Genomic DNA, 16,726 nt, shown 5'->3' with positions numbered 1-16,726 from the left:
CTATGTGCTTTTGACGACAGTCGGTCATCGTTTCAGGGAAGAAACTCACCGCTTGTAGCAAAAAAAACTGACTCGTCGGCAAAAGTATTTTCATGCCCAATATCCTCATTCATTTCAAGGCGAGATGTTTTATAAACTGCAAAGACACATTAGAAGCACAGTAATGCTCAACCAGGTTGATCTATACGTTGGGGAGATGTTGATGTCAGAGTCTTGTCGAACGAAAACGGGAATGTTTAGGCCATAGTAAAGACGATAAATCAGTCAGTTGAATAAAACGAATTTTTTGGACATCATATCTTTTTTATATCATTTTTTGAACCCATGTGAAACCCATCATAACAATATAATAACTATCTATAAACAAAACCTTTTGGACATATCTTTTATGTCAACGTTTGACACGCTTTAAAAGTGTATGATATACATACTGTATATCTGACTGTCGGGGAAACACTTCTTGCGCCGCTGTCAGACTCAGTTGCGCGATCGTGCTGTCTTTCCCGCGCACATTGGCTTTCCCAAAATGTTTTTGTTGTATAAAAAACCCAGCTTTACAGTGAAGGATGTTAGACTTCCAAGTTTATGCAATCCATCATCATATGTGGCCACTGGCTCGCCTATATATGCGGCACTGTGTAGGGAGTTCACTACAATTTGACGTAAGGTTCAAATGAGAAACTGGAATCACAGAGATGTGTGCATTGGACACAAATGCGGATGCAGTGTTTTTGTGCCTCTGACTGACTCAGTCGCTGTGTCTTTCCCTTGCACGTCCGCTTTCCCAAAAATGTGCTTTTGTATAACAACAACTTTACATTGAAGGATATAAACCTTCGAAGTTATTAATACACTTGTCGATTTGATGTGCGAAGACACACTGATGACCAGTTATTTATTAGTTCTCACTACACTGTAGACCCTCCAATTCCGCACAACTAATCGATTATATCTTTTGGAGAACATCCTAAGAACCTGACTGTGACCCTTGTTTGATGCGTTAGGTAGTTGAGTATAAGGATTGATAAATTAATGTATCAAAATATACAACAGATTCACGCTACTGAACTATCATGTTCTTGGCAGCTCACTGACGTTTATGGCCGAGAGGGCGAAAGTCTCAGACCCAAGGGAGCATAAGCAGTATGCAGTACATTGCATGCTTTCTGAGAAAGAAAAGCCGGTTTCCTTAGCTACCATGCAAATTCCGGCTTTGACTAATGTTCCCGTCCTGTTTCTGAGAATAACTTTCGAGCTGCGTAGCCTAGTAATGTTGAGGTCAAGATATCAGAATCGTTCATGTTCGAAATGCTTCTTGATTTGCAGAGAGAATACTCGACTCTTCTTGTTTTTGTTTTAACTTAGCACATGGGGTCAGTTGAAAAATTCAAAGCAAAATACAGCGGGGTATAAAATCTGCAGCACGGTCGCAGTCACCAACCGACAACCCTGCTTGTAGCACACAACTGGGCGTATGTAAAACATGTCTTGTTTTGTTATTTGAAAAAAAAGACGAAAGTGTACTTATTGCAAGAACGCAGTTGATAAACTGAACAAGTTGAAGGCGAGCGCGAACGTCGAGTTAATAAAGCCTTTTCCGTTCTTGTTCTTGACTTACACGGAATTGTTCAGTATACCCATGAAGTCTGATTCAGTTCGATGCGGTGTTAGGCACGTCGACAACGTGGTTTTTGCCGGGCCAGCCGGAAGAGTATAAACACACCTCCGATACGTTAGCAAGGTGTGTTGAACACATACCACGCATTCCTGGGAGGTCCTCCTTTCCGACCTGTTCGTTTACAAATGAATATTCAAGTTTGTTTTGCCTCCTGATTGTTTCTGAATACATGAATATAAAGTGTCCACTAGTTTTACGGACCACATCTGGACACGGCTTTTGAGAGTTTCGCCCCTTCCTTCTGTTATACCTTGCTGGTGCGTTCGTTGTTGACTTTGTCAAACTTAATCCGGTGATAATCTGGTGACAGCGTCCCCAGATTAGTAATTTACCTTGCTTACTTTGGCGAATTAGGCACTCAAACTCATCAGATAATAGACTAAATTACTACCCTTGCTTGCTTTGGCGAATTAGGCAGTCAAACTGGTCAGATAATAGACGCAACACAGTGACAAAATTTCACTCAAGATTGCCAAAGGACAAATACGAAAAAACGAAATCATTACAAAACCAGTGCTAACCATATTACAAATATATCATAGTCAAAGTAGTAAAATAAAATAAACACATAGCAAGAAGAACCTGTCCTGAGCCCAAGACACCCCTACCCCTGGGGACGGAATTTTGTGCAATTCCCTATGATGAGACTCTAAAAGACAAACAACATGAAACAGTGAAGGAGAGAAAAAAATCTTCAAAGGCCTTTTTGTTCTAGTCTGTAAGAGGATTATGGAGTTGTGATAGCCTTGTGTTTTCCATTGATATTGTAATCTTGTGGGTAAATTTTCTGATGAGACAATCTGGTGCCAATGAAGGCCTTTGAGATGAGACCAATACACCAGAGGTTGGTAGTATAAAAATCTTTATTGGTAATACATATCATAGTCAAATGTATTAAAATAAACAATAGCAAGAAGAAACCTGTGCTGGGACCAGATGGTTCAGCAAGTCATATTGAAGATTCACAAAGTGTAGCAATCTGTCGCAGTTTCTTCTTTTGGTCAGCCAGTGTGGTGAAATGAAATTTTTTGAAGTGGTGTGATAGTTGTACCACACTGCAAGACATTTGTATAAGATGTAATATATTTTTCACATTTTTAATTCAGATAAATTTTCACAAATAAACTGTGTGCTATTGTTGAATTCTAAAAGTTTAAGATGGTAACCAAAGTCTTACGACAGTCTTCTCAGGGCATTTTTACAAAATAAACAAGGGAGCTGTATAATTCATTAATTATGCATATGTGTACAGATATATTTATAAGATCTTCAACAAGGAATACCATGTTGAAGGTAAACATTAAAATTATATTTCCTTTTGATAGAATGTGTTACCGCAACATCCATACAGTGTCAAAATGATCGGTATGAAGAGGCACATAAGAAGTATACAGACCTTGAAAATGAGATAGTTTGTACCACCCCTACACCAACACCGGTGAGTATATTTAATCAATGAGAATAACAGGAACATGCTATGTCAACATATTCAATACAAATGCAATGGCAGTTACCATAAATTGCCTTATTGAAGTTTCATGTATACTTTATCAGACACTTGCCAATTTTCACAACTTCAACATTTCTAATAATTCTATAATATCTTTGTGCAATTCCTCTGTAAAACGTTTGAGGATGTCAGAGGATTGATTCAAAAAGTTTTGCTACTTTAAAGTGCACCCTTTGAACCCGGCTCGGACAAAAATGTCTGCATGATGTCATAGGGTACCAGGGGGCCAGGGTGCAAAGGGTTTTGCTACTTTAAAGTGCACCCTCTCATAGGACTTTTACAGTATCCCTGTGTCAATATGCAGCATTGATCATGAAACATTATTCTTTGAAAGGTTTTGATACTCTGGGACAGTCTGTGAAGTTTCATGAAGAATGTATAGTGAATGTTTGTCTGTGCCTTTGATAGCTATGTAGAAATGGAGGAATGGGGTCTGAAAGGAACTACCAGTATAAGATATACAAGGGAAGTATACTCTTTGAAGATAGGAAAAATTAAAAAATACAAATTCAGGGTCTGTACACTTCTTGAAAGTCATTGAATTTTAAAGCGTCCTTCAAAGTCATGGAAAGTAAAACTGAGTCCTGCAAAGTCCTGTAAAATTGATAATCCACCAACAATTTTCAAAAGTGACAAGATGATCAGTCCTGATATCATAAAAATAAATTGTACAATGAAATATATATGTAAATGATATATTGTAAAATGAAATTGTATGATAGACCTTAAATATGTCCTTGATAATTGCTGAATAAGTCCTTAAAGTCTTTGAATTTTTAGGGACTATGAGTCATGGACCCTGCAAACCAAACTTTCTAGAGCGTCCATCATGAAGTTCAGCAAGTAAAAATAAAATCGCTATTCTCCACATTTGAAAATTGCCTATTTTTATGACATACCAGTAGTATTTTGTGTCCAGTTTGTCTTCACTTCATGCTGTCAGTTTTACATTTTAGGAAAATTTTGTGAAACTATTACAAAAAATTGCTACTGTTGTCAGCATCCATTTTTGTAATTCTTGAGTTTTTCTCACCATCATCACTGATCAATGCAGTGGAGCTATCTATACCTTGGTTGTTTCAATATTTCTGATAATTAAGATTCAAATCATTTAGTCCATGGGCTGGAGGGGCCCACCGTGCACCCCACCCCCCCAAACCTACTACATGGGTATTTTTTTGTTCTTTGGATCTGCTGAACTAGAAAAAAGATGTTAACATTGGATATTTTGGGATGCACTACCTGTCTGCACTGGTTTTGATTTGTATGTACCGCAAAAAATGGCGAAAAATGGGTAGGGGTAGGGGGTACTATATCCTCCCCTACATTGAGTAAACTAGCATGAAATAGCACAAAACCTTACTTTTTGGAAAGCTCAGATACTGCTCTTTCTGAGGAACACCAACTTTAGCAAAATTGATTTGTGTACATAGAATAGGACGACTTTAAAATGATTTTTTTTGACAATTTTGAAATTTTTTACCCAAAATACCATGTAACAATTGTGATTTACTTTTTATTGAGCAAAATTTTCACAACTTTTTGTGTTTAAATTATTTATTCCGACATATTAAACAAGAAAAAAAGTGTTAACATCAGATATTTAACTATACACTACTTCTCTGGAGTCAATTTTGAATTGCGTGTATCTGTATGGGGTGTGCAAAAGCTAGGGGTAGGGGTACAACATTCTTTCCTTGATGAAGTAAACTGGCTTGAAATGCCATATACCTTATAGTTTTAGAAAGCTTAGATACTGGTCTTTCTAAAATGCATAAGGTTTTAGTAAAAAAATATGACGTCATAGAATTGGATAACTTTAAATCGATTTTTTCTGGTAATTCAGTATTTTTAACCGGAAGAAAATACGATAACTATTGTTTCCTCCCAATGAAGCAAATCAAACAGATTTATGGATGTTATTTACTATTGCAATGTGCTGAAGAAGAAAATAAATGTCAAATTGGGTATTTACAATGCATTATTGTCTGTACTCACTAAAATTTCAAGTTTTGCTACATTGGTATATCGTGAATGGGCATTTTATTGTTATGCAATGAACTAGAGTCATTGGTTTAGAATTCAGATATTTCAAAAAACAAGACAAGCGTTTTATATGAAAAATGTACGTGATACTAGTTACAAATCTAATGCAGATTGTTTTGCCTCATGGACACATCAGAACCAAACTATTCGTTATAATTATTTTATTGGGTTCCCAGACACTTCGCACCAAAACCACTTTGTATCATACCATCTCATACCATACCATTTCACACCAAAACCACTTCACACAAAAATAACCTTGTACCAAAACCTCATCGCCCCACGAGTCATGTCACCCAAAAACTATTTCGCCGCCAAAACAATGCCACTGTGCTCCAAGCTATCGCAATAATAAAGTTGAAAACAACCAACCCCTGCAGTTCAAGTTTTCATCACATATCTATCATCCCATGACTGAAGTCTGGAAAGTGTACACATTTCAAGAAAATGACATTATGCAATGCTGTGCAAAGCACCTGAGGTCTAGTATTCAGTAGTTTGCGTTTTTTCTCATTCTACCATTTATGGTTTAATGCAAAAATAAAGTTTCGTAGTTGCCAAAATGTCTCGACACAGTAATGCTTCCAGTTACAGGTAAAAGGTATAGGTTAGCAGTTTTCTCATTTATACCACTGTTATACCACCTTGATGAAAAATGAAATGTAAAAGTCAGACATTGCAGGACATCCACCAAATCTACTCATGTAATGTTCTTTGTGTATTCTTTTGTTTTATAGGGCGATGAAAGCTGTCAATGTAAAGTTCAAGTCATTGATTGCAATGATTGTTGCACTGGAGAGGACACCTGCCCGGCAAACTAGAAGTGCAGTACACAATTTGCTACTTTTTAAATTTTTTCAACCATCTCTTTGAAAGGTTGTTGTATTAATTTCATGCAGACCTTTCTAGTCAGACAGATTTGTTTTACACTAAGAAAATTTTCAAAGAAATTGCTCTGTTTAACTGCAAAAAAAAATAGCAAATCTCAACAGCCACAAATATTGAAGAAGAAGTAGTAAGTTTCTGTGACATATATCCTTCTAGTGTTGTATTTGTTCACTTCACAGAAATAGACTTTGAAATAAAAAAAAAATGTTTACTGAAAGTGATATGTGTCTACAGTAACACAGGCTGTTGTGCTTGAAGTAGAATGGCTGAAAAGGAAGAGCAAAAGTTGGATGACATATTGTTATTTTGCGTTGTTAGCTTTATTTAGTTGTGCAAATTGTGAGTGATCAAATTTTAGTTAACCGATCGGCTACCGTAAATATAAATATACTCAGAAACAATTGCTATGTCTGCACAGTTTCATTGCTGTAAATAAAAATAAGAATTGTTTGTGTTTTGTAATTTCTAATTGTACAGGGATTTCAAATCCATTTATCTTCAAAATGCAGAGAGTGTATAGGTAACATGTAAATAATGAACAGGGCCACATGGGCATAATTATAAAAAAATATTTGGTTAATATCTATACAAAAAATGATGTCCATTTATACCTTACTCAGTCATGACTTTGGGATAATGTTCTTGATCCCCAAAGTAATGTCAGAAAGTGTGTTAAATGAAAAAGAAAGTGGAAAAAAGGTATAGATGATGTTTGTTGAACTTTACACATTGATTAAAACTGTTACAAGACAATGTGGGAGAAAGCCACCCTTAAGAAAGTGGCTGAGAAAATCAAAAGTATATATTAAAATGGTATCTTGTTATGGTTTTGATTCATTGTTAAAGACAGAGCAAATGAATATTAAACCTTCCTTGTACTAGAAACAAGAAGAGATTCTTGGTACGGTGAAACAACCTCATTTGATACAGTTAACCCTTTGAGCATCGCAGTCAATTTTGTCCCCTTTGTGAAATATACCCCAGTCAATGTTTTTCTGATTTTGATAAAAAACTGCAGCCAGTGAAATGTGATATCAATTTGGTCCAAAATTATCAAAAAATGTCGAGAAAAATTCATAAAAATTGGTAAAATGTTGCACTAAAATTTCCATGGGAAAAATTGCAGCACTCAAAGGGTTAACTTGTTACAAGTAGTGTTGCAGTACAGTACTTTGATTTGTCTTTTACGATAGGAATGAGAATATTTGCTGTTATTAAAAAGCCACTGTTTTAAATGTTTTGTGGTAAAATTAATTTACTTGCCAATAAATCATTTAGATCTGAGTAATAGGGTTGTAGTAATAGTAGATTATGTTCTACAAAACACTTCAAATACTGGGAAGTCTATCCTTAAACTTAGATTGGTGGTCTATTACTGTCTGGGTTTTTAGGGTTTTGTTTTATAGGCAATCGTGCAGAAAATCATTTAGTTTGAACCATAGTATCTTCTCATTACAGGACATGTCACTAATAGTAGAATAGACATACTCAAACAGTGGTAGTATACTTGTATTAGGTCAGATTTATTGATGGTTCCTGTGAAACCAGTTTACTGTAATATTCAAAGGATATTACCATGGTGTATTAAGGCTTTCACAGTAGATGATGAGTTTTTTCTCAAGAAATTTCACAGAACTACCGACTTAAAGTCTTGGCATTCTCAGTACATCTGTACTCTGTTCAAACTTTTCTTGCAAAATGAACTTGACATAATCGAAACTTATTTGCAGTCATTCAGGGACTGAGTGTTTCTGAAAGTCAAGATGCTCAAAATACATGCAAACTGAACATAGTTTGATTCAAAATGCTACTATTTGATATCTTTTGCATTCTATGTTAATGTTCAAAAGTACAGAATATTGCACTCTTTCACCTGCTAAGATTCTGAGTGTTTTGTGGATAAAACTTTACATCAGTGGGTTATTGAATGAATAGCTAATGACAACAATAGAATTAATTCCTATTTCACACATGTGCACCTTGATTTATTATATTTGGACACAGTGTCAAGGTCTGATTGTAACAAGAATTGAAATGTGTGCCTTAATTGATTCCTTGCCATCACACTAAACTTTATTGGTCATTATTTAGCATTCGTAATCAAATGTAGAATGAAATAGCTGTAAAGTGAGTATTATCATGTAGTGTAATATTTTGCATACATTTGCAAGATAGTATCAAGCCATATTCTTGTAATTTCTGATGTGCATGTACTAGCAGTAGAAACTCATCAATTCAGACATTGACTATATGGTTTTATAAGTATACTACAAGTATCAAATATACAGATAATTTGCATGATTGTACTTTACAATACCATTATGTTTAATAATCATCTATATGTCGTACTCAAGTTAAAATTTTAAAAAGCAGAATATAGCTACGAGAAAGAAAGCGAATATGTACATTTATGTCACTTTGTGTCTTGTGTAGTGTGGTCATTTGTGATGTTTAAATTGAAAGTTAACCCTATTCCTGCCAAGTCCATATTTCACCACCAGGTCAAGATGGTTAAAATTAATGAAACACAACATATTCCATACGGTGTACTTTAACATAATACTGTACATTTGAAAGCTGTTGAAAACATAAATACTGTAAACTTGACTTTTTTGGACTAAACATGCTATAAGAGACCAAGCCAAGTGGGTTGAAAATATGTCATTTTTTGGCTCAATACCGCATTTTACTGACTTGGCTGATGGGGAAGTGATACTGTCTAGCAGGAAAAGGGTTAAAGTGTTACTCATGGTTAGAGAAACATGCATTACATAACTTACAGCAGTTTCATTTGTACTCAGTTTGGCCCTTTGTCTAAGATTTTCAACTATATATCTAGGCAGACACCATTTGGAAGTTAGAGCCCAAGAAACAAGACTTGCATAAAGAAATTCCATACTCATATATGGAAAAGATGTGCGACAAGACACATTGTTCATATTGTAGCTCTATTAATGCCCATCAAGTGATGCCCAGTATGTTGATGGCAAGATGTTTTTGATTGGTTTGGAAGACGAAATGTCCAAGCTAACGAAGCTTTATGTTCTCTTAATTCTGTATTTGCAATAAGTTTATTGTCACTGTTGTTGTCATGTGCCCATGCCATTGTCAGATTTTGCTGCTTATGCATGTAATATCAGCTTCACAACATTCTTCAACTCCAGTTGGGCCAATCTATTTCTCAAATTTGAAGGAACCCCCCCCCCCCCCCCCCCCACCCCCCCAAAAAAAAAAAAAAAAAAAAAAAAAAAAAGATTTTGGTGTTCACCTGAAAATTTGTCATGGCAGTGTGGCCAATGTACATCTCAATACTAACACACTTGTGAGTACTGAACTTGCAAACTGGGCTCCAGGACTGCTGGACTTGAATAAAAAACATTGTCTGGAGGCCACAAACAATGAATGGATTTGGTCACTCTAAAACTGCATAGAATGTCCATCATTGAGATGGACTACACAGTTTAATCAATGGACACTGTAATATTGATTCAACTCTGTTGAAGTTTTTGTCAAATTGGATATTTGTGGTTCAAAATTCAAATCCATTTATGTCATCGCCATTTCAAATTTGTTTTTATTTTTACTTAAATTGTCAATAAATACAAGACCTTTGGTATATACATTCAAATTCTGTTCTCAATTTGCACAGTACTGCAATACTATGTAGCTTTCAGGGTAATTTATTGACACAATTTCATGAGTATTGGGACCAGATGCCTAAGAACGTTTGTTGAGTAGATGGTCAAGCATAAGTCGTGATGTCATCTCATGAAGTAGTGAGCAAATCAATGTAAAGATTTGAGCAAAACTTGTTTTGTTTCTGCTAAGAAAACTCATGTAATGCATATACTATTGGTGATATTTGTATTTATAATGTCCTGATAATCAAGACATCTTTGGTGTGTTTCATTTTAAATCAATCGTGCACATTGTTGTAAGTACACATTTTAAATGGTTTAAATGTTTATTTAATTAAATAGACAGCTGATTAACTGGAGTGTGTCGATGGCATTGTGTTCATATATTTATTTTATTTATTTATATATTTATTTTATTTGACTAGGAACAACGAGCTTGCGCCCAATTACAGTTCCAGCAAAAAATAATTAAAAAAAATAAACAGTGGAAAACATACAACCAGGGAACAAGTATAGGATAAAGCCCGAGTACGAGGGCTCTTCTGACATATAAAGTCCAACCCAACGATAAAATGTCGAGGCCGCAGGCCGAGACATTTTGTCGTAGGGTGGGACTTTATAAACCAGAAGAGCCCGAGTACGAGGGTTTTATCCGACTTAAAAACTATCGCCCCTAACTGATATATTTTCGTTTTCAATGTGTTTACGTCAACTGTCCCCTTTGTCAATGTAACATGGTTAGGATATGAATTAAAACTTTTATTTGTAAATTAGCCTTCCAATGTAATGGAACATCCTATAAATGCCCTAGGGCACATTATATAATGCCCTAGGGCACAGCAGATTTTGTGTTGCAGCTGGTTTCCGCTGTGTTACCAAATTTGAATATTAAAACGTACCAGATGTCTACAGAATATGACATGTTCACTTTTGATTGGACAGTACTTTTACTACGGCGCTGTCATTCGTTTCTGGAATTTGGTGACCAAGGCTTTACGAGTAAATAAAACACCCTGAATTGAGCACTCTGATTGGTCAATCAACAGTAGATAGTTTTTAAATAAATAACAAACAAGTGACAAAAAGAGGAACAAAAGTTGCAAAATTAAGACGAGTAAATCGAGTTAAATAAAAACCTGCAGAATTTACCATAGCTACAATTAAAAATATCAAAAGTCTGGTTCGGTAAATTGTATTTAAAAATTTCATTGATCGTTACATATGTGTAACAATCCTTTTGGAAATCAATTGAAAGTGCTTCATAAAGTTAAACAGATATTACAGTGGAACAACAAGACATATCTGACTCCAGAAATATTCCCTGCATTGGTGTTTGTATGACTTCACTCTATCATGCTGTCTCTATTCTTAAGCTAGTATGCGCCTTGGAAGTGAAAGACTTAAACTTTTGCTCAAACTTTCCTTGAGGAACCTTTCAACCATTCTATTTCAAAATTAAGAATAAAAATGTAGGGTCACCATGCAAACTTTGGTTAATTACCCAATATTTACCGATATTTGGAATTCAAAATGGCCACCATCCCTCTGTCAACTCTATGGAGAAAAATAAAAAAAAATCGAATTTCGAAAATACTAAACCAGTGAAAAGTTTTCTTTCACCAAGACCTTTAAAATGAACTCCCACATGTGGTATATCAGAAGAGAACTGTAAAAGTTTGAGAATCCGAATGTCTATCCCCGAGGTGCGTTCTACCTTAAGCTAGTATCATGGACACCAATACTTGGACTCATCAGATTGTCATTACATATGTTGGCCTTCCAGGGTAATATAGAAGTTACCATTTGCACAAAAAGTTACCAGTTAGAAAGTTTGATACCTTAAAAACTTGTTGATAGATTACAACTGTAGGAAATAGAGCTTTGAATACCCCGTGTTGCTGTGGTGTCTTTTACCTTAAATTGGATCACCCAAGGTCAACCCGACCTCAGTAATGCTGCAAGACTGCAGTGGCAGCTTTCCAATACTCTGATTGTTATTGCTACATGTACTTGACCTTCAAAGACACAAAGGTACCTAAAGGATTAAGTTAACTGATGTATGGTAGAATGCCTAAAGAGGATTAAATTAACTGAATTGAAAGAAGAATAATAGTAACCTATCCCAAGCTATGTCATAAATGAGTGTGACAAGAGATGATCTCAGTTCAAAAAGCTGGCCCTTTGCAATTTAAGCACAATGTGGTCATCACAGAAGAGCAAAGCTAAGGCCTCAACTTTTGTAAATAAAATCAAATTTATAAAGGAGAGGCAGTCAATTAATAGTGACCAACATAGGATCAGGCAGGTGTCAGTCAAATAACTGAATGTTCTGTCTGTGTTGATCTTGAGTGTTGAATAGTACTTGATGCTACTCTAAACTGCCAATTCATTAATGGGTGTGTTATTCTGCGTTTACAATATAGTATATCTCTGACCTCGAGCCTTTCATGAATTTTCCCCTTTGGTCATCAGATTTTGTGATTCTGTGCTCAAATTAAAAAAGTTACATGGTAAAAATTGCTTCTGCAAATCAGGGTTGTTGAATCATGAATTCAAAACTACCATCAAACAAAGCAAGTCAAACTGATGAAATTAATACTATTCTGTAATTTGAATGACTTGCTGAAAACAGCTGCCAGGCTATACAATGAACAGTAATCTGAAAGATGGAAAATATAGTGTTGCTTCTGAGCCAAATCAAACCCAGTTACTTGTAGGCACCAGCATGGATATCTGTTAATGTAGGAAAGCAATTACACATAATCACTTTATCATTTCAATGACATGCACATTTCTCCATTAATCTGAACAGAGAAGAAAGAAATGATTACTCAAAAGATGCTAAAAGCATATAAAAGTTGAACACCATTTTGGTGATATAGAGAAAAATACTTCATAAATCCAAAAAGTTAAGATCAACAAATTTTATAACAATTTGAATTAATTTAAGGTAGAATGCGCCACAAGGACAGATATTCGGCCTCTCAAATTTTTACAATTCTGTTCTGATATACCTCTTGTGGGGTTCATTCTTTGTATTGGAAAACTTTTCAACAGTTTAGTTTTTCGAAATTCGAAAATTTTCTTTTTACTCCATACAGTTAACACAGGGATGGCGGCCATTTTGAATTTTAAATATCAGTAGATCTTGGGTTATATGTTTCTCTTGTACCAAACTTTGCACGGTGGCCCCCCCCCCCTCCCCGAGTTTTATTCTTGATTTTGAAAGAGAGTTGAACGATTCCTTAAGGAAAGATTGAGCAAAAGTTTAAGTCTGACTTTCCAGGCGCAAACTAATTATTATTATTATTATTATTATTATTATTATTATTATTATTATAAGTATTGTTATTATTTTATTATAAAGCCTTCAAAAGAAGAGAAATATAAACTGATACACAGACAATTTCAAAACATACATTAAATGAAAACACTTTGTACAAGACAAAAGGAAATCCATGTTTAAAATGGTCTTAGGCCTAATAACATATTAGACGATAACCGCTGTGTAGATCTTTTGCCAGCAAGAGCTGGCGAATGCTGTCAGTCAGCCCATCTGGCCTTAAACATGTCTTCATATATCATTACGGACCGAATGTGACTAATTGCATGTCAAAAATATACCGCAAAAGTGAGATACCATTTTTTGACACAAATTCTATTAACATCTGATACTAAATCAGTGTGACCCCACATAAATGGATAATTATTCTAAAGATACAGGTAAAAACCACGAGCCCGATAATTATTACTGAAGATGGATGTCATCAAATCAATGGAACTGATTTGATGTGACATCAATTTTCATAACATTGATGGGGTTCAGGAAAGAAGTACTTCTACAACATTTGTGAATGCCAAACCAATCTTTAAGTAATTTTGACGGGATTTTTTCGGCCTCACTAATTGATGATTTAGATATATGCACGCAGTTAGTACCATACATTACAACTGCCTTTCTAACGGCAGCATCCAAACATAAGCGAGTACATTGCTGTCAATATGGGCATTACTAGAGGCAGCACCTTGAAGTCCATAGAAAGCTTTCCTACATGTATTTATTCTATTTGTAATGTGTTCATTTGGATTAAACGATGAAAGAGTAACACCTAAATAGTTCACACTCAGTGACCAATATGGATGTGGTGTAAGTGTACATTGACCGAAAATAACACAGTTTGTCTTTCTAGGATTGAAACACAAGCCATGATTTGTTATATATCTGCTTGCATTCTTGATCATATTTCGAAGACCAGTAACAGAAAGGCTGGCCAACATAAAGTTGTCGGTATAACAAAAACATTAAAAGACAAATTATTAACCCTGATACCACCATCACATGACGACAATTCATCCACTAAATCTTGACAAAACAAAAAGAAACTGGATTGTAATCCTCCTTGACGGGTACCTACAGACACCACAGCTGGTTCACTCAAACCCCACTTCATTTCTGCGCTTATATGCTTGTGCCAATACAACAAAATCATGCAGCAATGATTAGGAAGTACATCCATCCATGCAATGCTTGTACAAACAGATCATTGGCGACGGGAATTTTTTCTTCAAGAACGAACTGCATACCACATCAGAACAAGATTGATTCAATTGTTAGTCTGCACAGATGCATGTCTTTCTCTGTCACCCTTTAACATGTACATGTGTTAAACATTTTCAATTAGTCTTCGTAAACGTAATTTCATAGAAAATTATGGAGCGAGTGTAAAAGTTTCATGATTTCCATCATGTCTTCTCACTTTCATCCCTCACATTGACATTTTATTCATGCTTGTCTAAAAGAATGGTAGATAACACCATGGTAGACGTTCTGTTATCAAAATGTCGTGAGAACATGAGAGGAGGAGGAAAGCAGACGACAGCTGGAAACGACAAGGAAAGTAGACGACAGCTGGAAATGACAAGGACAGTAGACACGAGAAACGACAAGGAAGATCTAACTGCACAGGCTATTACAAGCTCAAAAACCGAGTCCCACATACATAATAGCATAACAACTGCTGGAACTCATCATAGACGCGAGAAAACGTTTCCTCAAATGTCCATGGACTGACATTCTTATTTTTCATAGCAAATAGTTGTTGCATTTATTGATGCCATTAACGTAATTACGTGGGTACGTAGCATCGACCACATGTATAAAGAAATGAATACTTTAAATCAAACGAGAGCCAAAATTTTGTGATTTTCTAATTTGTTTCTGTGGCTTCGATATCAAATTATGGAATCGTTCGTATGAATTCAATAACGAAAAATGAACAATAAAGTAAATTTGAAGATAGTATATGTGGGCCTACTTGCCGACTACGGTCTTTGTTAGGCTTCTCCAACATCGGAATACCTTGCTGGCCCCAGGCCTGACATATTTTACCATCACAAACCTTACCACATCACATCATGTATGCGTTCAGAAAACTTTTTACTTTATTACCATTGACATTGTTTGTTGATTTACAATCGACATATGTTCTGAAAGGTACTCGGTTATAGGATTCTGGGTGTTGTCACCAACAATGAGATAATACTGCTGTATGTTGGGTTTCAAATTCTCGTTGGCTTCATAGGCACTAATCACTGTTACATCGATTACGTGAAGATGGATTCCCCATCCATTATGACTCAACCTCGATCTGTACCCGTTAAGAAAACAGGGAATAGAGTTACGGTCAGCAATGAACAGTTAAATTCGTTGCATTAGGTTTTTGTTTGCACAGTTTTACGAAAAAGTCGTTAAAATTTGTTTGTTTGTTCAAAAAGAAAAGTATTTGGTAACGTTATTGTAGTTTGTTGGTACAATGAACTTCATTGGTTAAATTAAACTGCAATGCAGAAAGCAATGTTTAACAGTTTCTATTCGACTGAAATTGCGAGGAGAGCGCCCCTTATTGATAGTGTATATGTCCTTTGGTTTTCGGTTCGAGTTCGTAACAAATTAGACTGTCATGCAGAATCTTGAGCGTGCGTCTGATATCCAAAAAATTGAGAAGAACAACTTCTGAATGACACTGATAAACTCAATCTTTGACATGGATGACAATGCCAATTGTGACTCTGTAGACTATGTGCACTTTAATTGAATATGTCGACTTTGATACGGAATAATAATTAATATAAGTATTATATAGAAATAATAACGCGAATAATAATAGGTTCAATTTCCGTGAAATTTTCACCATAAGGGTATTTTGGGTCGAACCCCTAGTGTTAATACCGTACATCTAACTAGTGGGACCAAAAAACGGCATGCAAATATTATTGCATGTGTACAACTCTTCTACTCCAGTGAACTTCTGAGGTTAACGAACCTGATTGACACTCATTCATCCCGAGGTAGTAACTATTGTTTTGGGGATTGTTGGCCTGCCACTATAATGCAGAGTGCCTTGGCTACACATGAAGATAGTCCATAATGAAAGTTATACCTTATAGTTCGAGTTTCCCAAACTGCAATCAAGCTTCTTTGTGAAAGATGCTGAATTATCCGTTTTAGGATCCCTATATTTCCCAATGTCGTTGGAACCTGGCTGGAGATTTGTGCACAGTCATACGGAGTGCTTTGGTTACCCACGAAGCTTGGCCGTATGGAAAGAAATACATGAGTTGGAGTTTTTCAGACCTATATTCATACTTATTTAATTTGAAGAAGTGAAAAGTAAGGGAGACAAGAGTGTTCTGTTCAAAAAGCAGTGTTGGGTGACCTGAGTGACTTAAATCCAATAGAAAGACTAACAAAGCTACATTTTTCTGAGACGACATTTAGCCACGAAACAACGGAGCATCAGCTCAATATTTTCTCCGATTTCGTCGGAACCAAACAACGGCAAACAACGGCATGCATAAACCTCTACTACTCCGGTGAAGTTCTAAGATTAATGACCCTGATTGACCCACACGTCATCCCAAAGTGGACAAAATTGTTTTTGTGGGGTTCTATACTTTTTTCAATGT

The 16,726-nt window shown here is 35.6% G+C and overlaps 1 protein-coding gene across 3 annotated transcripts in view; it reads left to right on the top strand.

The window, feature by feature from the left end:
• The window catches only part of LOC139121063 (semaphorin-3D-like), a 138,179-nt gene extending 128,851 nt beyond the window's left edge, over positions 1–9,328 (top strand). For 2 of the 3 annotated variants that reach the window (XM_070685683.1, XM_070685682.1), the window contains 2 exons: positions 3,004–3,116; positions 5,972–9,328. In XM_070685683.1, coding sequence (XP_070541784.1) covers positions 3,004–3,116; positions 5,972–6,055 — 197 coding nt within the window. In that variant the 3' untranslated portion in view covers positions 6,056–9,328. The remainder of the gene's footprint in view (positions 1–3,003; positions 3,117–5,971) is intronic. The other variant, XR_011549216.1, reaches the window with a different exon arrangement.
• Positions 9,329–16,726: the final 7,398 nt, after the last annotated feature.

Source organism: Ptychodera flava, chromosome 21, assembly GCF_041260155.1.
Source record: "Ptychodera flava strain L36383 chromosome 21, AS_Pfla_20210202, whole genome shotgun sequence".
NCBI lineage: Eukaryota > Metazoa > Hemichordata > Enteropneusta > Ptychoderidae > Ptychodera > Ptychodera flava.
The sequence above is the reverse complement of the archived record's forward strand: the minus strand, read 5'-3'. Positions and strand labels throughout refer to the sequence as shown.